This window comes from Budorcas taxicolor, chromosome 7, assembly GCF_023091745.1.
Source record: "Budorcas taxicolor isolate Tak-1 chromosome 7, Takin1.1, whole genome shotgun sequence".
Lineage (NCBI taxonomy): Eukaryota > Metazoa > Chordata > Mammalia > Artiodactyla > Bovidae > Budorcas > Budorcas taxicolor.
The window spans coordinates 6620480-6640607 of NC_068916.1; the positions used below are offsets into that span (position 1 = coordinate 6620480).

The window sequence follows — 20128 nt, forward strand, 5'->3', positions numbered from 1 at the left end:
TCTGCCCCGATGCTGAAGGAACCTAGCTCTTGGAGCGTCTCTCAGAGAACGCTTTGGGACGTCTGTCTGCCACAGCTCCACACCTGGGTGGCCAGCACACCAGTCGGCCACATCTAGCCTTCTAGATCAGAGAAGGCAATGGCACCCCACTCCAGTACTTTTGCCTGGAAAATCCCACGGACGGAGAAGCCTGGTAGAGTCGGACACAACTGAGTGACTTCACTTTCACGCATTGGAGAAGGAAATGGCAACCCACTCCAGTGTTCTTGCCTGGAGAATCCCAGGGACAGGGGAGCCTGGTGGGCTGCCGTCTATGGGGTCGCATAGAGTCAGACGGGACTGAAGTGACTTAGCAGCAGCAGCAGCCTTCTAGATGGGAAGGCGCTTTCCCTCCACATTGAAGGTCTGGCCGCAGATGCCTCGTCAGCTCCCTCCCTGGCCTGCGGTGGCATGGAGGGCGGCTGGGGCCGGGGGCCGGTGGCCCTGGCAGTCTGAACGCTGGCCTCGTCGTCTGCGTCCTCGGTGAGGCTGCGGGAGGCCCCAGTGTCCTCCCGGCGGCTTCCTCAGTCTGCCCCTGGAGGCCGTGCTCCCACACCATTCACTCTTGTCCTCCTGGTGGCTTGTTTTTATTTCTTCTACTTTGGGGAGAGTTCTTCCGCTGCTCCCATCTGTCTCTCTTTGCCATCATTTCTAGTTCCCAGGGTGCAATCACCACCTCCATCTAGTTCCAAACCATTTATCCCCCCCAAAAACCCAACAGCCTGCATTAGCGGTCACGCCCCGCCCCCCGCCCCTGGCGGCTGCCAATCTGCCTCTGGTCTCTTGGATTTGCCTGTTCTGGACACTTGTTATCAATGGGACTGTGTGCTGTGTGGCCTTTTGTGTCTGGCTTCTTCCACTCAGTGTTATGTTCTCAAGGTTTCTCCACATTTTAGCGTGTGGCAGAGCTTCGTTCTTTTCTACAGCCTGGTTCTTGGTTGTTTTCCATATCTATTGTGTCTGAGTTGTGCCTATTTATTTTTTTGTCAGTGTGCATGTGAACTGTTTGCACCTTCTCGGGATTGTGTACAGTGATGCTGTGAACATTTGTGTACAAGGATGCAAATATAACTGACACCGATTTTCAGTTCTCTCAACTATATCGTGAGGAGTGTAATTGCAGGGCCATGTGGTAATCCTGTGTTTAACTTTCTGAAGAACTGCCAGACGCTTTTTCTCAGTGCCTGCCCCATTTCACATTCCCACCAGCAGTGCCCAATTCCAGTTTTTCCACAGCCTCACCAACACTTGCTATATTTTCTTTTTTTTAAGTTCTAAGCAGTGTGAAGTTGTATTTTATAGTGGTATCGATTTGAGTTTCCCTGGATGAGCAAGGAATGATGTTGAGCATCTGTTCCTGCAGTTATCGGCTATTTTATGTTTTCTTTGGAGAGGTGTGCATTTCAGATCTTTGTCTTTCTGAGGCTATTAAGGCCGGTGTGTTTCTGGTGGATTTAACATTTTCATCCTCTTAGAGTCTCTCTCTCCTTCTTTTTAAACGGTACTTTATTTGTGGCTGTGCTGGGTCTTTGTTGCTGCGCGGGCTCTCCTCTAGCTGCGGCGAGGGGCCTGCTCCCCAGTTGCGGCTCTCGGGCTTCTCTTTGCGGCGGCCTCTCCTGTCGTGCAGCACGGGCTCTGGGGCTCAGCTTCAGTAGTTGTGGCACAGCGGCTTGGTTGCTCTCTGTCCTTTCAAATGCGTCGTCTTGTCTGTTTCAGGGCCTGACAGTTGTTTCCTGGAAGCCGGGGTGCCGCCTCCGCAGAACTTTGCTGTTGGCAGTCCAGCCTCCCTGGTAGCCCTGAGGCATCTCTGGGTCCTTCCACAGGCCCCTCTGTCTCCTCTCCTCTGGAGGCCATGCTTCTGTCCATCCTGTGTGGCCCGAGCAGCCTCCTGGCCCCCTGGGGAAGGCCTGGGCTCCATTACTCCCGAACATGCTGGGGGTTCCCCTTGCAGCTGCCCCCAGCAGGCCAGGCCCCAGAGCAGGGCTGCTGGGGGGCAGCCTGGAAGGCGCCTCCACTGAGGTCTCCGAGGCGCACGCTGCAGGCTCTGTAGCCCAGGACTCAGTTTCCTTGGCTCCTCCAGGACAGTCACCACTAGTGCTTCCGCTTCCCTCGTTAGGTAGCATTGCTGTCTTTTTTTCCCTTTCTCTTTTATGCCTTTTTAGTGGGGACTTGAGAGAGAATGGATGTGAACACCTGGTTCTCTGTCTTTGATTGAAAGCTCTGGTTGCTTCCACAGGGCTGGACAGTAGACTTGCCCCACCCATTCTTGGAACCTTCCTTTCGGCTCTCCTTGCGTTTCAGGCCACTGTGGGGAGGGCAGCCTCCAGAGTCTGGAGTGCGGCTGAGGGTCAGGGAGGTGCTTGCTGGCCACTGGTTGGAGCAGCGGACGTGGCCCCAGACCTCAGCTCGGCTTCCTGCAGGGCGTGGGGGCCAGCTGGGTGCCTGGGCTCCCTTGAGACTCTCGGCCTCCAGGAGTTCAAGAGGCCAGCCCCACCCAGCCAGGGTGACTCTCAGCGCCTCCGTTGTCTGTCAAGCGTCGGGGCGTTGCTTCTCTCATCCCTGGCTGCGCTGTTGACCTGATTCCGGTGGTCTGCTGACTGCTCCTGCCATCCCTGGAGGTCCTGGGGCCGGGCTCCCAGGAAGATGGGAGCTGAATCTGGGGGCGGGGGCCCTCCCACCTCAGAGCAGGGCATCTCGGCCCTCTTTTGCACTCTCTTTCTGCAGTGAGCGTTGTTATTGGGATGACAGTTGTTTATAAAAGTAAGGACCAGATGTTTTTTTAAAAAGGGCCAACACCCAATGTCTGTAGCTCCCATGGAGACACAGCATGGACCCTGAGTGTCTGGTCAGTTTTGCACCGAGAGTCCCGGTCTCCATGGTCATGGAAGTCAAGATGAGCGTCTGGTCAGCTGGCCCTTCTCTGGGCACAGAGCGCTCAGCGTGGCCGGCCTTCTGACCGTGAGGCTGAGGCCGTGGCCACAGGGCCGCTTCGGTGCGCTTGACTGCTCTCTGTCTGCCAGGCGTGCCCGTCGCGCCCAGCCCTGCCATGCTTCAGCGAGGAGCCAGGCCCTCCCCCAGATGCTGGGTGCAAGTGGCAGTGCAGAGGTGGGTGGGCCTGGGTGCGCCTCGCAGGGAGGGCATTGCTTCGGGACCCTCCAACCTGCCTTGATTCTCCTCTGCAGGAAACTCTGCCAGCCACAGAGCACAGGGGGCCTCCCTGGGGAACTTGCTGCCAACAGTCCTCCGAGCGAGCACGGGAGCTCAACCTCGCCCCCTCAGGTAGGAGCGGCTGGCGGGGAGGGTGGGCGGGCTGCAGCAGAGGCGGTGGGCCTGACCTTGCTTCTCAGGGAGCCTGTTGGGCCTCTGACTCAGGGCTGGCGAGTTTTCTTGAAGGTGTAAGCAGCTGACTGGGGGCTGGGGGGGTCCCAGGCCTGGAACCTGGATAGGTTCCTTGGGTTGCCTGTCGGGGTAGTGTGGCTGAGGGCGCACGGGCCGCTGGCCACTCTGGCCACTGGAGGCCTCTGACTCCCAGGGCTGCTCTAAAAATCACTGTGTCCCCAGCAGGATCTGCTGTGTTAGTAGGCGGGAAGGGTGTGCGGGGAGGGCCTTGCTGTTGGGGGCTTGATCTTCAGCAGTGGGGTCCCTCACCGTTGTCAAGCTGTTTGGTGACAGCTGTCTCTTCCCCCCGCGTGCTCTGACCAGTGAGTCCCATGTCTCTGTCCCCTGCTTGGCCAGCAGCTCTCCTCCCCACTCTGCCTCCCCCTGGAGGCATCCGGCTTAGGTCCTGAAGCCTCCCAGGGCACCCGGTGGCTGAGGCGTGGAGGGCAGGGCCTCATTTCACTCTGGTCCACACTGCCGCACCGTGGACCCAGGCCGACTGGTCTGATCCTGGCTCTGTACCTCTGCTCTTGCCTTGCCTTCCAGACCTCAGTCTTCTCCTTTGTGAATGGGGATGAGGCCTGCACCATGTGACAGGGGTGCCATGGGGATTCAAGGGCCCTGGGGAGGACAGTCCTGGCCTGTGGGGCCTGCCCTGTGTCACTCAGACTGGGCTCCGTTGGGGATGCTGAGCACAGTAATGTTTTAGACCAGTTCCCAGGGGTGGCCCTTATGGGCTGAACTGGGTCCACTGATGGCCCAGCCGCCCTTTCTCTGCCCTGCTGGCCCGTCACCGCCCCCCCCCCCCCCCCGGGTCCCTGGGCAGGCAGGCCCCCAGCTCTGGGCCTCTCGGGCTTGCTGTGGTGTTCGCGCGCCCCCTTGTGGTCAGAGTGGCCCTACCTGTGGGCGCTGGTTCCCTCAGGGCCTGTGGTGGGGCTACCGGTCAGCTCAAATTTGGCCTCTTGCCGCCCAGCCTCTCCCTGGGGCACACAGTGACTCCAGGCACCGGCTCACTCCTGAAATTCTCTCCTCTCCGTCACAGAAACGGCCGCAGCCTCCTGATTTCATTGACCCTCTGGCCCACAAGAAACCCAGGATATCGCACTTCACCCAGAGAGCTCAGCCCACAGTCAACGGGAAGTTGAGCGCGACCCTCGGCCGCGAGGGCCTGCTGCCCACCCCGGGCCCCCTGGCTGGTACGGACACCCACCTGCCCCTGCGACTGGAGCCGCCGCGGGCCCACGACCCCTTGGCCGATGTCAGCAACGACCTGGGCCACAGCGGCCGGGACTGTGAGCGTGGGGAAGTGGCTGCCCCAGCCCCTACTGAGCGCCTCAGCATGCCCCTGCTGACGGACTGTGCCCAGCCCAGCAGGCCCCACGGCAGCTCCTTGCACAGCAAATCCAAGAAGAAATCCAAGAAGCACAAAGACAAGGAGAGGGCAGCTGAGGACAGGCCCCGGGACCGGCCACTCAGCCAGATGCCGGGCCCCCCTGGAGCCCCTCCAGTTGCCCCACCAGTCACCCCGGGTAGGTGTCAGGAGGTCGAGGGGCAGAGGGCTCTGCAGAAGGGAGAGTCACTGGAGGCCTGTGCCCACGCACCCTCACTCCACAGGATGCCTAGAGGGCTGCCTTCTGAGTCCCCACTTGGGCCCACCCTGCACATTAAGGCCCTCTGTGTCCTCGCACTGGCTCACGTGACTGCCCTGGAGGTGGTGTTCTCGAAGGCTCCTATAGTCAGGTGTGTGCCAGGCCAGCCATGGGGGCCGGGGGCACAGAGCCTGCTGGAGCTGAGGCTCACGGGAGGGGATATTTCACAGGGAGAACAACTCCAGGGCCCAGTTCTGGCTGCAGAGAGACCCCAGACACAGCACACAGCAGGGGTCTGGGGCTCAGGGTTGGCTGCGGGGGTCAGGACTTGGTGGGGAGGGGGTCCCTGGATCACTGCGGACCTGCTGTGACCTGTGGAGCAAACCTGCAGAGAGAGGGTCTGAGAGGCGGGTCCAGGAGGAGGTGGGAGACTCGTCTACTGAACAGCAGTTGGTAAGAGCCAGAGCAGGGCCTCGCACGTGCAGCCTGTAGGGAAGCTGGCGCTCGGGAGACCCTCAGCGGGATGAGGGGTGTGAGGCTGCCAGGACTCTACGCTGAGCAGGGAGACCTTCGAGGGCCTGGGGCTCGTAGGGGCGGCATCCTCACCCCCAGAGCCTCCCCACTCCCAGTTAAAGCCCCAGGCATCTGAGCTGAGCACCCCTTGTGGCTACTGGCAACCCCAAAATAACTCTGGAGGCTGCAAATAGGGAAATGGTTTCTGTAGGGCCTTAAGAATTACCATTCGGGAGACATAGGTTCAGGTGACCACGAGTTCTTAGGAAGAGCAAGAGTTGGGTTTATGAAAACCAAAAGCCTTGAGTTTGTTAAACATTTCTGGTGAGAACAGTTTAACTCTGACGCAAGTGAGACAGTCAGAAAATACTTGTTTTAGGTTAGGGGTCCAGTAAGTCGACAGTATCACACATGGTTTGAGAGTGGGGGTCTGATAAGTAGATCAGCTGTCACGAGTTCCTGGCAGATGACTTCATGGGGTCAAAAGGTCAGATTCCATGCAGGCTGAGCCATGCACAAGTCACACTTCCTTAATGGCTTCTTGACTCCATTTTTAGAGAGCTCTCTGAGCAATACTGACTCCATTGTGATTTTCCTCTCACGTAATTTAACCTAATCAGCGTGTCACAGCAACAGAGGCGCAGCCCTGCCGGCCGTGTGGGCCATTTCACCTGCTGTAGCTTTCAGATTCTTTCCTCAGGAGGATCCCCAGCAGGGGGCATTCCTGGACCAGAGGTGGAGCCCTTGCTCCTTCAGGCTTTTGAATTTGTCCCTCAGCTGTCCTCCAGAAAGGCCATGCCCGCTCCTCACTCTGCAGCTGGAGACCGGGTCCAGGGTGGGTCTGATGAAGACAGACCTCGCAGCTCCGTCAGTCCTCTGGGACCCCTCGGTCCTGCCGCATGCTTGGCTTCCCGGAGGGGAAGGGAGCCTGGCTCCCTGAGCGCAGGCCATCTGACCCGGGTCCCGCCCAGGGACACAGACCTGAGCAGCTGGGCTCAGGGAGCCATCTGTCCCAAACAGCAGAAGCAAGGTTCCATGTGCTCTGGCAGGGTCCGGGGAAGTAGGATTATGGGGCCAGGCAGCAGACCAGGCCAGGAAGATGCTGCCCGGACCAGCCCCATGTGCAGGCCTCAGAAGGCTCTGGCTCCTGCCCAGTGTGTGTCAGCCACAGGCAGCTTGGCCCCAGGCCAAGGTGAGAAAGAGGTTTGGGATCAGGAAAGCCAGAGAGTAGGGGCCCCAAGGGGGAGCAAAAGGACAAGTGGGGCACCAGAAGTTGAGTATGGCACCAAGCGATCCCCCTTGACTGGCCTCTGGCAGCTCAGCTGATAGTGATAATCGGTGGGTGGGGGCCTGCCTTTCCTCCCAAGCTCCCACCACACACAGCCTCCTGCTGTGGCTCTTTCCTGGGTGGGCGTCTGTGCAGGCTAGAGCTCCCCACCCGCCTTTAACAGCAGCATTATCCTCTGAATGTTTCTCCTGCCTCGCTGGCTAGGGTTCCAGGTCGGCACCCAAGTGCAGAAGCTCCCTCACCCTTGTGTCCCGTGAGGCAGTCCACCCTTCTGCATGCTGCTGCCCCTCTTGTCTGCCCTGTGGTCCCAGCCCTGCCCTGTGACCGCCTCTGACCCTGATGGGTGTGGCAGCCTCCTCAGCTCAGCCCACCTGTGCCCCCCGCCCCCCTACCCCGCCAAGGCCCCCCTCTGCCACCTTCCTCCCCCTGTGCTACGGGCCCACTCCTGGGTCCTAGACCCACCCTCGTGCCTGCCCCCAGCTCTTGCTCAGATTGTGGACCCCGGCTGTGGCCCAAGGGCACCTTCCTGGCCAGGCCACGTGCTGGGCAGGGGCACGCTTCGGTTCATTCAGGCCAAACTCAGGCCTGCTGACCCGTATGTGGGAACTCGGGCACCCTCATTGGCACCCAGACTTGGGTCCTGCAGGGTGACCCGACAGACACGTCCCTGCACCCAGTGCCCTGAGAGAGGGCACACGGGTGGGAAGCAGCTGGGCTGGTGCAGGGGTGGCCGGGTGCAGGGCGGGAGCGGAGCCTGCAGAGGGTTGGCTGCCGCAGGCTGGGCCCCTGTGTCTTGCCAGGTCCATCTGATTCTCAGCCTCAAGGTGAAGCACCGCGGGATGCCTGGCGGGCCTGGGCTGTGGGAGGTGGGGATGCAGGCTGAATCTGCACGTTTGTGCCTGTTGGGCTGCATCCCAGGGAGGCCACAGCCTTTTCAGAGACAGCTACCCGGATGGGGGTGTGGGTGGGCTCCATCCGCTGGTGGGAATCTCCCCTTGCACTGGATGGAGTATAAAACCGCACGGGGCTCATCAGACCGCTGGTCCACTGGAGGGCTGGTCTCCTCAAGAGAGGCACCAAAATAGGCACTCAGCAAACGCTGCGGAGTGATAACGTCGCCTGTGTCTCAGGGTTACAAAGGTCATCTGGAAGAAGTCCCCGGGGAAAAGGAGCAGACTGTAGCCCGGGCAGGCCTCGGGCACTGTCTCAGGTCACAGTCCCAGGGCTGACCCTCTGATCTCGCAGTCCTGGGTCTGGTGGGAAGAATGGAGGACGGGTGTGGTGGCGGGGTGGGGATGGTCGGGCCAGAGACCAGAGCCTGCAGGGCCTGCAACTCCATCCACAGGGAGAGGAAGGGGAAAACTGTGGCGGCCATCTGGCTTTGTTCTGTGGGGCCCAAAAATGGTATGCCCCTGGGACTCAACTGTCCAGGGGTCACTGGTTTTCATCTTCATGGCCTTTTACATGGGGTCAGCAAAGGCTCTGGACAAGCTTCCCAGGCTTTGACCCTGCAGCGAACCCGTACTTTTGAGTGCTTGCTGAAAACTGCGCTCATGATGCTGTCTCTGCATGGCCATGGCTGTGCTCTGGGGACGCACACCATGCTGGCTCACCACCTCTGCTACTGGCAGGGGGCACTTCCAGCCCCAGGCAGCCCCCCATGGCGGCCAGATGGTGCTCGTCCTGACTCACGCCGCCTCTGCCCATCCTGGCTCCCTCCGCATGGCCTCCCCCCGAGGCCTTCAGACGATAGGGCATCAACCTTCTGTGGATCTCATCACAGACTCACGAGGTGCGGACTCAGGAGACACATTTTCTCTTTGCAGGTTTAAACGGGACCTGCAGCAGCTCAAGTGTCCCCACGTCGACCTCGGAGACGCCCGACTACTTGCTGTGAGTACTTCCTCGCCTGCTGCCCCCCACTCCCGATCCTGCAGGTGAGCAGAGGCAGCACAGGCCCTGTGGCTGTGTGTGTGTGTTCCCGCCTGTGTGCACGCGCGTGCGCTGACTTGACTCTGTGGCTGTGTGTGTATTCCTGACGGCCAGTCTCCTCGGAGTCAGGGCTGAGTCCTGGGTGGGGCTGGCCACTTGGCTGTGGACACTTCCAGGCTCTCTGCCGCAGCCCCCTAAGCCCCTCCGGCTCCTCTCTCCCGTCTCCCCAGAAAATACGCCACCATCTCCTCCTCGGAGCAGCGGCAGAGCTACAAGAATGACTTCAACGCGGAGTACAGCGAGTACCGAGGCCTGCACGCCCGCATCGAGCAGGTCACGCGGCGCTTCACGCAGCTCGACGCGCAGCTCCGGCAGCTCTCGCAGGGCTCCGAGGAGTACGAGGTAGTGCCCTGCCTGGCGCCCGCGCCCTCAGACGGGGCCCCCCCTGTTCTGGGCGGGCCCGCTGCCCGCCCCCCTTTCCCACTCCGAGTGAGTCAGGCCTGTTCAGGGAGCTCCACTGCCTCAGCCGTGAGGCTGGGCAAGAGCAGCGCTGTAGGTGGAAGGTGACCGTGGAGCCGGGGGTGGCCTCAGCAGTGGAGACAGCCAGGAAACCAGGGGCTGGGGTGCATGCGTCCCCCCACTCCCCCCACCCCAAGCACCTGGGGCTTCTCTGCAGCCCCTACTGCTCTCAGCGCCACCCCCCAGCAGGAGGGGCGGGCCCTGGCCACACCCCACAGCCGGTCAGAGCTGTCACAGCCGCCGTGGGGAGGGGATGGAGGCTCCCTGGGGCCCCAACCCCTTCCCCGTCCTGGGGCACTTGCATTTCCCTGGCCATCCCTAGTGGGACCTCACCACAGGGGGCTTGGTCCCTGCAGGGGGCCTTGGGACACCAGCCTCCCCCTTGGGACCCTTTCGGAGCTGGTTACCTGACGATAGGGCCAGCCCTGATGAACCGTGGTACTAGGCTCTGTCTCCCTCGTGGAGGCCAGGTTGATTTCCCGAGGAGATGGCTTGTGATTGGAGGCCCAGTGGGGGTTCTGAGGGTCTAGGACAGGCGAGCACCCCCCGGACACCCCCATCCTCCCGTCTCCTTGCAGCCCCCACAGGTGGTCAGGGGCCCTCTGTGCTTGGCCTCAACCTGGGCACCGGCCAGCCGGGTGCGAGGGAAGGTGCCTTGCCAGCTGCTCCCTGCCTTCCCCCAGCTGCCGTGTGGCCTCGCGCGTGTCCCCGAGTTTCCCCCTTTGGCCCAGCCCCTGCTCTGTACACCCTCAGGCGGTCACGCCACAGCCACAGCCATTGTCCCCAAGCATGCAGTGACCTGGCAGGCCACCGTTACTAAGGAGAAGGGGTCACTCCGTTGGGGTATCCTGCAGATAATGCATTGTTCACTTTTTCTTTTGTTTTTCATCCAGACTACTCGTGGGCAGATCCTTCAGGAATATCGAAAAATCAAAAAGGTGAGCCTCCATCCCCTTGTGGGGTTAGGGTGGGGTGGGATCAGGTGAGCGGCGCCGCGGTCTGGGAGAGGAGGCAGGGCGGGCAGGCGGGCCTCCCTAGGTTGGTCTCCGGTCCTCAGAGTAGCTCCTCCCCTGCTGATATCTGAGGAGCTTAAGTCTGTCCTGGGCACTCGGGTGCCCCCTCGCCTGCACCCTGCACACTCTCCCAGTGTGGGTGAGCACAGCCCCAGGCCCTTTGCAGCTCCCTCAAAGGTCAGGGGGAGGAAACAGAGTCCCCCACCCACTCCTGGCCCCGCCAGAGTCCTTCAGCGCTCGAGTCAGGGAAGAGCTGCGGTCTCGCGGGCTCTGGCTGCCCCCAGCTCGGGCTCCCTGGCCATCTCCCGGCATGTGGTTCCCTAGGGCCGAGTGTGCCGGGGGGTGGTTCCCACCGGCCACACCCCAGCCCAGCACGGAAGCTGCGTGACCACCTCCCCCCGCCTCTCACCCTAGCCGTGACCCTGTTTCCCAGGGTGGAGTCTGGGGGCCGCTCAGGGGTCCCTGTCAGGGCGTGAGGGCTCTGGCCTGTGAGTGGGGGCTGGGGACAGCCAGGCGGGGCGGCTTGGGTTGGCGTTGGGCTCTCCACCCAGGCCCTGTGGATGAGGCTCACCCCGGCCGCTCTCTCATAGACCAACACCAACTACAGCCAGGAGAAGCACCGCTGCGAGTACCTGCACAGCAAGCTGGCCCACATCAAGAGGCTCATCGCCGAGTACGACCAGCGACAGCTTCAGGCGTGGCCTTAGCCCCAGGCCACGGGGCAGGAGGTCCCAGTCGACCAGCCAGGCCAGCCCACCTCAGCTGGCTGACTGTTGTGGATGGTGGGGGAGCTGGGGGCAAGGGGGAGCTAAGGACAAGAAAACAGATTTATTTAACACAATAAACGTGAGGAAGAATACAGTCATCTGAGCCAGCGACGCCGGCTTTCAGGGGAGCCCACGCAGGCCTGGCCGCCCACAGGTCACACAAACCCAGGTAGCGTGTCCAGCTCTCCCCAGGTCCCCCACACCTCCTGTGCAGCCCCCCTGCCTAGGACGGGCTCCCCAAGAAGCCCCCCTCCTCGCCAGCCGCCCCACAGGGGACTTCAACTTTTTGTCAGAGAAAGACTCCAAGGCCAGCCTGCCTGCTTGCCTTTTCTAGTTTTATACAAAGACAGGCTACTGCTGACGAGACTCGAGTCTATTTTTGTACGAAAGAAAAAGCATCTTTTTTCTACACCTGTGCCTCCCCTCCTTGGATGCCCAGGGTCTAGACGCTGCCCTGGGTCCTTTCTACAGTATTACAGATGCTCCGGAAGTCTGGCCTTGCCTCTGTGAGGAGAGAACCGGTGGGGGGCGCCGGGGGCCCCTCTCCCGAGCTGGTCTCCTTCACACACCGCCTCTCCCTGGCTCTGAGTGGGGCGGGCTCGGCAATGCAAGCCCTGCAGCTCTATTTGGAAAACTCCAGCTGGCCCAGGAGCAGCTGCCGGGAGCCACCAGGCCCACCTTGCTATTCCAGGCCCTCAGCTGTCGGGGGTCGCCGGGAGCTTCTGTGCTTGTAGCCTGTGCTCTGCAGCACCAGGGTTGGGTTTTGTCTGTCTCTCCTCCATCCTCTCCTCTGCTGCTGCTCCTCACTTTGTACTGCTGAGGCCGAGTGGCCTCCGTGTTCTTGACCTCGCTCCGCCCCTCAGCCCCATGTATGGGTTCTGGGGTCGTCTTTGCAGAGCCACCACGGGGTTTGCACTCAGGGAGGGGCTGGGGATCGAGGGAGCCAGGGAGCCCCCGGAGAGTGAGCTCAGAAAAGGTGCCTGATCCCCCCTCTCTGGGGGTGCTGGCCCAAGGACACCCCAATTGCTGCTTAGTCACTGTGCCTAGTCTGATGTCCCTGAAAGCGTCAGGGGGCATGTATATGTTTGTGTATGTGTGTGTGCGTGTGCGTGTGTGTGTGTGTGTGCGCGGGGCCCTGCCAGGATGTGCTGGGGTTTAAAGCGCGAGTTCACGTGAATTCAGAGCCACGTTCAGTGAAGCCACGATGGGGGAAGGCCGTGGGGCTGGTTGCAACCTCCAGTCCAGGGGTCACTGCGGGGGGCGGGGGCAGGGGTTGCTGCCAGGATCCTAGTGAGGCAGGGAGGGCGGAAATGCTCGCGTAGACATGTCTGTTTTTCTAAGCTGTGGGGCTGTCTCCTAGTGGCTTCCCAAAGAGCAGTCACGCCTGCAGTGCCCCACCCCACCCCAGCGTCTCCACGGGGCCCCTGGGGTGCCCGGAGCACTGAGGAAGCTGATCCTTTATGTTTCAGTAGCTGTCCTTTTGTTTTTCATTTGGGATGGAGGAGGACAGGCTGAGCAGACCCTGGGACCCTGCGTTCTGTGGACAGCCATCGTGCACTCAGCCTGAACGCACAGACTCGGGTGGCGCCGGATCACTCGAGGGGCCCCACCCCGGAGGGCCCGCCTGCCCTCTGCCCTGGGGTCCAGTTCGAGGGACTCAGTTGAATTTCCTCCTCCTCCTCGTTGTTTTTTGTTGTTGTTTATTTTATCCTTTTAAGGAATTATGAAGCTAAGAGGAGTTTTGTGCTTGGGGTGGGGGTTGATGGACAAAAGTTCTAGCTGATTAAATATGGTCTAACTTATTGATACTATTTTTTTTTCTTTTAATATTGTACTGTGGAGAAAAACTATTTTGAGCCATGGAGTTGGTGTTTACAAGAACTTTTCACTTTTGCCAAAATGTTACAATTGAAAGACGTCTGCATCTTCAGTTTCCTAATATTTTCTTAAAAGATCTAGTGTCCTTTTTGTACACTAAAGAGGTGAATGCTGATCTTTTTTCAACCTACAATAAATTCACTGAACTGAATCAGCCCAAGCTGGGAGTATATATGTCATTCCCCAGGGATCGGGGGGACTGGTTCTGTCTTGGGGTGGGCTGGGGGCAGGAGGCTACCTGGCCACGGGGCAACTGTGGTGGGGGGGCGGGCATGGGCTGAGCATGGAGAAAGCTTTCTGGGCAGACTGCCACAGCCGCTGCCCAGGAATGAGGTTGGCAGGTGGAGGGCGGACCTGAGGCAGAGGGCCCTGCAGGTGCCAGAGCAGACCAGCCAGCCTGCTCACAGGTGAGGACTGACAGACGGGAGGCGGAGGCAGTGGGGAGCCGTGGCCAGCACCTGAGCAGAGTGCTGGCCCTGTGGAGTGCACAGAGTGGGCTGAGCCGGGCAGGGGGACCCCGGGGTGGAGCCGTGTGCAGCACGGCGAGTGCTTTATTTGGGCTGATGGAAACGACAGTAAGGGCACTGTTTGATGATTCCTCCCGGGACGCACACTGGGGTGGGGGTGGGGTTCCCCTTGCCCCCCCCCCCCCCATGGGGACAGCGATACTGAACCTGAGGCCCAGTGGAGCCCCACAGGCGCAGGACACCAGCCGGAAAGCCATCCTTGCCCTGTGCTCCAGGTGAGGAGCAGGAGGCAGGGGACAGTTTCTACCCTCCAAGGACACAGTGGAGAGGAATGTTTATTTTAGGAAGGAAAAACAAAGAATAAGACCAGGATTAAAGGGGTCCAGGGGTCAGGGACTGTGGGCCTTATCCTCCCTGGTGGCCCTGCTGGCCAGTGGCCTTGGCCTGAGTTCTGAGGCGGCCCAGGAATCTGAGGGGCGCGGGAGGGGAGGTCACGCAGGCCCTACGGGGCAGAGTGTACCCTGCTCCCTAGGCAGCCTGGCCACGCTGTTCTAGTGGATAAATCTCTGTCCCCACACCCCTGCCTGCTTCAGCCTCATCTCACCTCAGGCTCGCCTTGCCCACCTGCCTCCCGCAGCCTTCCACTGGCCTCCCCCACAGCCCTGTGGCCACAGGCAGTTCCCTGACCATCCTTCCTGAGCCCAAGACACCCCGAGTCCAGGTCTCCAGGGGACTTCCCATCTTCACAACCCACACCATGGCTACAGGGCTCAGGGGTGCCCAGCAGTCCCTGCCACTTGCTGGACAACATCTGCCAGCGCCTGGATCCGTCAACGCCTCCCGTGCACCGGGCTCCGGCCGGGTGCTGGCACTCAGCAGTGATGGCGTTTCTGCCCTTGCCCTTGGAAGCCTGCAGACTGGTGGGATTGGGGGCCCCTGGTCATCCAGTTCTCACCTGCAGGCAGCACACACCCGTGTCACACCCCCACCTGGTCCCTACTAGGAGAAGTAGTACAAGTAGTACTAGTAGTAGCCGGAACTACAACACGGCCCCTCCAGGGAGCCTGCCTGGACCTGCTCAGCCCACACCCCTCCTGCCAGCACCGCAGGCTGCCCTGTGAATGCTGGGCTTCCCCAGGGCTGGGTCTTTTTACACAGTCCTGTGGTGTGACACGTGGCCTGGAGGGCTCCAGCTCCTGCAGATTCTCCAATACCAACTAGGGGTCGAAAAGCTCAGTTCCCAGGTTATGGGGCTCAGGTCCCCACTTCAGACAGCAGCCCCGAGTCCTTGGCCACCCGTACTTCTGAACAACCCACCATACATCAGGGGTTCCCTCCCACCCCCTCAGAGGTTTGCCAGAATGGCTCACAGTGCTAAGCAAACACTTCAACAGCTGAATGGAGGGGAGCAGGGTGTGGGGAACGGCACAGGGCTGCCGTGACCTCCCCAGGTGTCACCCAGCATCTCCATGTTTTCACCCACACCCCATTGTTAGGAGCTTTTACAGAGCTTCCATGACTGAATAAATCACTGGCCACTGATAATTTTTTTCTTCTAATTTTAGGCCACACTGCTGGGCATGCGGGACCTTAGTTCCCTGACCAGGGATTGAGCCCCAGCACCCTGCAGTGGAAGTGCGGAACTGCTGGACTGTCAGGGAAGACCCTGGCAATTAGGGATCAAACTCAATCTCCAAGCCAGAAAGCAGGACAAAACCCAAATATTTATTTTATCGAATGCCCCGTCCCCAGCCCTGAGGGTCTACCTTGATTTGGGGACCAAACTGCCTCCCTCCCCCTCGCAGCCAGCCCTTTTTCATCTGCCCCTAAAACCAGTCCCCCAGGTTTTCGTCTAGGCAGCTCTTCATATCTTTCTTTGATAAGAGATGTCTTCATTATCTCAAGACACCGTCCAGCAGCCACCTCTTCCAGGCAGCCTGCCCTGCCCACCGCTGCCTCTCAGGTCCCTCTGGTTGGGAGTGCCCCCCTCACTTCTCCTTACTTATTCTTGGCTGTGCTAGGACTTCATTGTGGTGCTCAAGGCTTTCTCTAGTTGTGGTGAGCTGGGGCTTCTCATTGCAGTGGGGCTCTGAAGCACAGGCTCAGCAGTTGAGGTGCACAGGCTTAGTTGCCTTGCGGCACGTAGAATCTTCCTGGACCAGAGATCCAACCCATGTCCCCTGCATTGGCAGGCAGATTCTTAACCCTTGGGCCACCAGGGAAGTCCCCCCAGTTCACTTCTGACTCCCCCACAACTGGAACCCCTTAAGGGCAAAGTCTGGACTAGTTTTAGAGCCCCCATTCCCCAAGGCCAGACTTTGACCATGTTTCCTGCAAACGTTCCCAACTATCCACCTTTTGGGTCAGTTCCAGGGGTGGAAACTTTCCAGCCGGAGGAGGCCGCTTGTTTTGGAAAGTTCCTGGGGGAGCCGCCCCCGCCCGCCTGCCGGGTTCCCACGCTCCTTTATCACTGGGCGCTTAGAGGGGCTCAGAGCTGTGCAGGCCTAGCTCCTCCCAGCTGGCCGCCTCTGCCCTGCCCATCGCCTTCCCTCGCTTCCCCAAGGAGCAGTCTCTCCCCCCGCCCGCCCCCACCCCAGCCCTGCCCTTGATAGGCGCTCCTGCTACAGGTGGGGGCACCGAGAACTCACAGTTCCCCCTTAGTCCCTCTCCTGACGAGCCCTGTGGGAGTGGAGAGTCTGACTGCTGCTCAAGAAGGGGGAAGAGGAGGGAGCCTGGGCTGGAGGAGTGTCACGCTTTGAAATCCGATTCCTCGCTTAGTCTTCTGCCTCAGTTTCCCTTGCCTTAGTTTCTCTAGAGACGCCCCCTCCTCCAACCCACCAAATAATGAGTTTCCCAGCCTAACTCAAACTCCTGCCTCGTGGCTGGGGCTTGGCGCTCCCTTACAGCTTTAAAGTCCTCTTTTGTACAGTGGGGATAGGCGGCCGGGGGTCCTAAGTGATTCACGAGGGCCGAGTTAGGGCCGGGGGGCTGGGGCCCAGGTTATTTGCCCGGCCGGCCAAGAACCAGACAGCGGCGGAGGCTCGGGACCGAAAGGCCTCGAACCCGAGCCCCAGGTCGGTGCGCGCCCTCCCCCCGCCGCGAGCGCCCCTCCTCCCGCGCGCGGGCGGAGCGAGGGGCGGAGCGGGGGTGGAGCCGCGGCTCTTTTCTCTGGAGTTCGCGCGCCCGGATCCCTAGCCGTCTGCCGCTGCCCCCGCCGACTCTGCATCGGTGAGTGCCGCCCCGAGAGGGGTGCAGTCTCCCTGGGGACCGAAGTCGGCTTGCCTCGGCCAGTTCTTGGGACCCCGCTGACCTCCTGCCAACCCCGCGCCCCCAGATTGTCGCGATGGAGGCCGCAACTGAGTTCGTGGTCGAGAGCCCCGACGTGGTCTACAGCCCCGAGACCATCGAGGCGCAGTACGAGTACCGGACGACAAGCGTCAGCCGCGAGGGCGGCGTCCTCAAGGTAGGCGAGGGGCCGTCCGGCGGGCCACGGGGCCGGTGGAGTCAGGGAGCGGGGAGGGAGCGGGAACTGCCCAACGTCTGCGACCCCCGGCCCAGTAGTAGCGAGCGGTGAGGGGCCTGCGGCCCCCGGCTCACCCTGCTGCCCGCCCCCAGGTGCACCCCACGTCCACGCGCTTCACTTTCCGAACCGCCCGGCAGGTGCCCCGGCTCGGGGTCATGCTCGTCGGCTGGGGCGGCAACAACGGCTCCACGCTGACCGCTGCCGTGCTGGCCAACCGACTGCGCTTGTCCTGGCCCACGCGCACCGGCCGCAAGGTGGGGGGGGTCGGGTGGGGCTCGGTCGGAGAGAGGGCTTCGCTGGAATCCCTGCGGCGGGGGAGGGGCTCCAACGGAGGAGTGGGCCCATAGGGGGCGGGATTTCTGGCTGCGGGCGGACTCTGGGCGGGGCTTCCACGGGGGGGCGGGGATTCCTCAGGGGTCTTTCGGGGGCGGAGCCTAAGGTGTGGGAGGGCTTCAGGGTGGGACCTCCCGAGCGGAGCGGCTTCCGCCTAGGCTTGGAGCTCCGAGGGGAGGTGCCCAAAAGCAGGGCGGAGCTTTCGGGTGCCGGGCGGGGCCCTGGCCGGCTCGAGGCCCTCCCCACGCCACGCCCACCTTTCACTCCGCTCCCACTGCCGCCCCCCAGGAGGCCAACTACTACGGCTCGCTGACGCAGGCCGGCACTGTTAGCCTGGGCCTGGACGCCGAGGGCAAGGAAGTGTTCGTGCCCTTCAGTTCGCTGCTGCCCATGGTGGCGCCCGACGACCTCGTGTTCGACGGTGGGCGGAGCCCTGGGCCGGGGGTGGGGCGGGAGGCGGGGCCGAGGCTTGGGGCCGGGCCGAGCTTGAGGGTACCCCCCAGGCTGGGACATATCTTCGCTGAACCTGGCGGAGGCGATGCGGCGCGCACAGGTATTGGATTGGGGACTGCAGGAGCAACTCTGGCCGCACATGGAGGCCATGCGCCCGCGGCCCTCTGTCTACATCCCGGAGTTCATCGCAGCTAACCAGAGCGCGCGCGCCGACAACGTCATCCCGGGCACGCGCGCGCAGCAGGTGCAGCCCCGCCCCGTGCCACTTGTTCTTCCCAGCCATTTGTCCTCCCCACCCCCCGCACCTGTTCTCCCTCTTTTGTCCCCATGCTCCCATCCCGAGGGTCCAGCGCACTTGGGAAACTGAGTAGCCCAGGCCTCCACAGGTCGGATGAGCCCGTACAACCTCCCCTTACCTTCCCCATCCCCAGCTGGAGCAGATCCGTAGGGACATCCGCGACTTCCGGTCCAGCGCCGGCCTGGACAAAGTCATCGTGCTGTGGACAGCGAACACGGAGCGCTTCTGCGAAGTGATTCCAGGCCTCAATGACACTGCTGAGAACCTGCTGCGCACCATCCAGGTGGGTGAGCCCAGGGGCCGAGTGGGATCAGGGCCAGCCCCCAAAGACTCCTCTGTGCTGACTGGCCCCCTCTGCCTGCAGCTGGGCCTGGAAGTGTCGCCCTCCACACTCTTTGCCGTGGCCAGCATCTTGGAGGGCTGTGCCTTCCTCAACGGGTCCCCACAGAACACGCTGGTACCTGGTGCCCTCGAGCTCGCATGGCAGCGCCGCGTTTTTGTGGGTGGAGACGACTTCAAGTCGGGCCAGACCAAGGTCAAGTCTGTGCTCGTGGACTTCCTTATCGGCTCTGGCCTCAAGGTGTGTGGGCCTGGGGGACTGCTCAGCTCAGGAAGGGGAGGCCTGGACCCCCGAGGGCTGGGCTTGTGTGCTGCGAGGCCTGCAGCTACCGCGGATCCCGTTGTCCCCCTAGACCATGTCCATCGTGAGCTACAACCACCTGGGCAACAACGACGGGCAGAACTTGTCAGCGCCACCACAGTTCCGCTCCAAGGAGGTGTCCAAGAGCAGCGTGGTGGACGACATGGTGCACAGCAACCCGGTGCTCTACTCGCCGGGCGAGCAGCCCGACCACTGCGTGCGTGGGGCGCGGGAGTGGGGGCAGGGGCCGGGGCGAGGGAGCGCCCAAGCGAGGGACCCGTGTGACCTCGTGCCGCCCCCCAGGTGGTCATCAAGTACGTGCCATACGTGGGCGACAGCAAGCGTGCCCTGGATGAGTACACATCGGAGCTGATGCTGGGTGGTACCAACACGTTGGTGCTGCACAACACGTGCGAGGTGTGGGGCGCGAGGGGGCAGGAGCAGCGGGGCGGCCGCCAGCCCGGCCCACCTCCTGACCCGCTGGCCCCCTAGGATTCGCTCCTGGCCGCACCCATCATGCTGGACCTGGCCCTGCTGACTGAACTGTGTCAGCGAGTGAGCTTCTGCACTGACGTCGACCCGGACCCGCAGAGCTTCCATCCGGTGCTGTCGCTGCTCGGCTTCCTCTTCAAGGCGCCACTGGCACCGCCCGGCAGCCCCGTGGTCAATGCGCTCTTCCGCCAGCGCAGCTGCATCGAGAACATCCTCAGGTGTGCCCCGGCCTCGGGGGTCCCCATCCACGCCCGGATGTCCGCTGGCGGGGCTGTGCACAGGGCCTAGGGGCTGCACGGCACTCTCCGGGTCTGGCCCTGCTGAGCCCTGATCATCCCCCAGGGCCTGCATAGGGCTGCCGCCGCAGAACCACATGCTTCTGGAGCACAAGATGGAACGCCCTGTCCTCCAGAGAGTTGGGCCCTTGGCCACCGCCTCCCCGGGGCTTTGCAAGAAAGGAGCTGCGCTGACCGCACCCAATGGCTGTACTGGTGATGCCAATGGGCACTCACAGGCTGAGGCACCCCAGATGCCCACCACCTAAGGCCATGGCCCTACGAGTTATGGCTCCCCGTAACTCCTGCCCCCATTGCTCCCCAGGACCCGACCCTTCTAGGCCCCCTGAAGACAATAAACCCAGTACCAATATGAGCCACATCTGTATTCTTGGCGCCTGCAACCCTAAACCCGCCCAACTCCAGCCCCATCTCCATTTTTCATCAGTAGACTCCTACCTCCCCTTCCCAACTCTGTTGCCCCAACCCTCCCGAGCTTTCTAGAACCGCACCCCCCGCCCCCACCTATGGGAGATGGGGGAGGAGCCGGCGGCTCTGCCTAACCACAACCCTTGAAGGCTGGGCTAATAAGTAGGGTGTGTCTGCTGCAAGCCAAAGAAATTTGAGACCAGATACCAAAAAGCAAAATCAAGTTACATTTATTGATAGGGCCCACCCCTGCTGTCCAGGGGAAAGGAAGGTCCCCCAAGGAGCGCCCCCCCCCCAGGACA

The 20128-nt window shown here is 61.7% G+C and overlaps 2 protein-coding genes across 2 annotated transcripts in view; both read left to right on the plus strand.

The window, feature by feature from the left end:
* ELL (elongation factor for RNA polymerase II) overlaps positions 1-11136 on the plus strand; it is a 75509-nt gene extending 64373 nt beyond the window's left edge. The window contains exons 7-12 of the mRNA XM_052642961.1: positions 3222-3318; positions 4460-4946; positions 8634-8700; positions 8970-9141; positions 10152-10196; positions 10862-11136. Of these exons, the coding sequence (XP_052498921.1) occupies positions 3222-3318; positions 4460-4946; positions 8634-8700; positions 8970-9141; positions 10152-10196; positions 10862-10978 (985 nt within the window). The 3' untranslated portion in view covers positions 10979-11136. The remainder of the gene's footprint in view (positions 1-3221; positions 3319-4459; positions 4947-8633; positions 8701-8969; positions 9142-10151; positions 10197-10861) is intronic.
* A 5442-nt stretch (positions 11137-16578) lies between these two features.
* Positions 16579-19752, plus strand: ISYNA1 (inositol-3-phosphate synthase 1). Its single transcript, XM_052643949.1, has 11 exons — positions 16579-16611; positions 16718-16846; positions 16999-17160; positions 17528-17660; positions 17743-17936; positions 18124-18273; positions 18355-18570; positions 18683-18847; positions 18934-19047; positions 19123-19340; positions 19465-19752. Exons 2-11 carry the CDS (start codon positions 16727-16729, stop codon positions 19664-19666), a joined length of 1674 nt encoding a protein of 557 aa, XP_052499909.1. The 5' UTR covers positions 16579-16611; positions 16718-16726; the 3' UTR covers positions 19667-19752.
* The last annotated feature ends 376 nt before the right edge of the window (positions 19753-20128 follow it).

Coding starts and splice junctions, on each gene's coding strand:
- ISYNA1 (XM_052643949.1), top strand. CDS start 16,727: ATGGAGGCCGCAACTGAGTTCGTGGTCGAGAGCCCCGACGTGGTCTAC. Junction 17,937..18,123: donor CGGGCACGCGCGCGCAGCAG/GTGCAGCCCCGC, acceptor CCCCATCCCCAG/CTGGAGCAGATCCGTAGGGA. Junction 19,341..19,464: donor TGCATCGAGAACATCCTCAG/GTGTGCCCCGGC, acceptor ATCATCCCCCAG/GGCCTGCATAGGGCTGCCGC.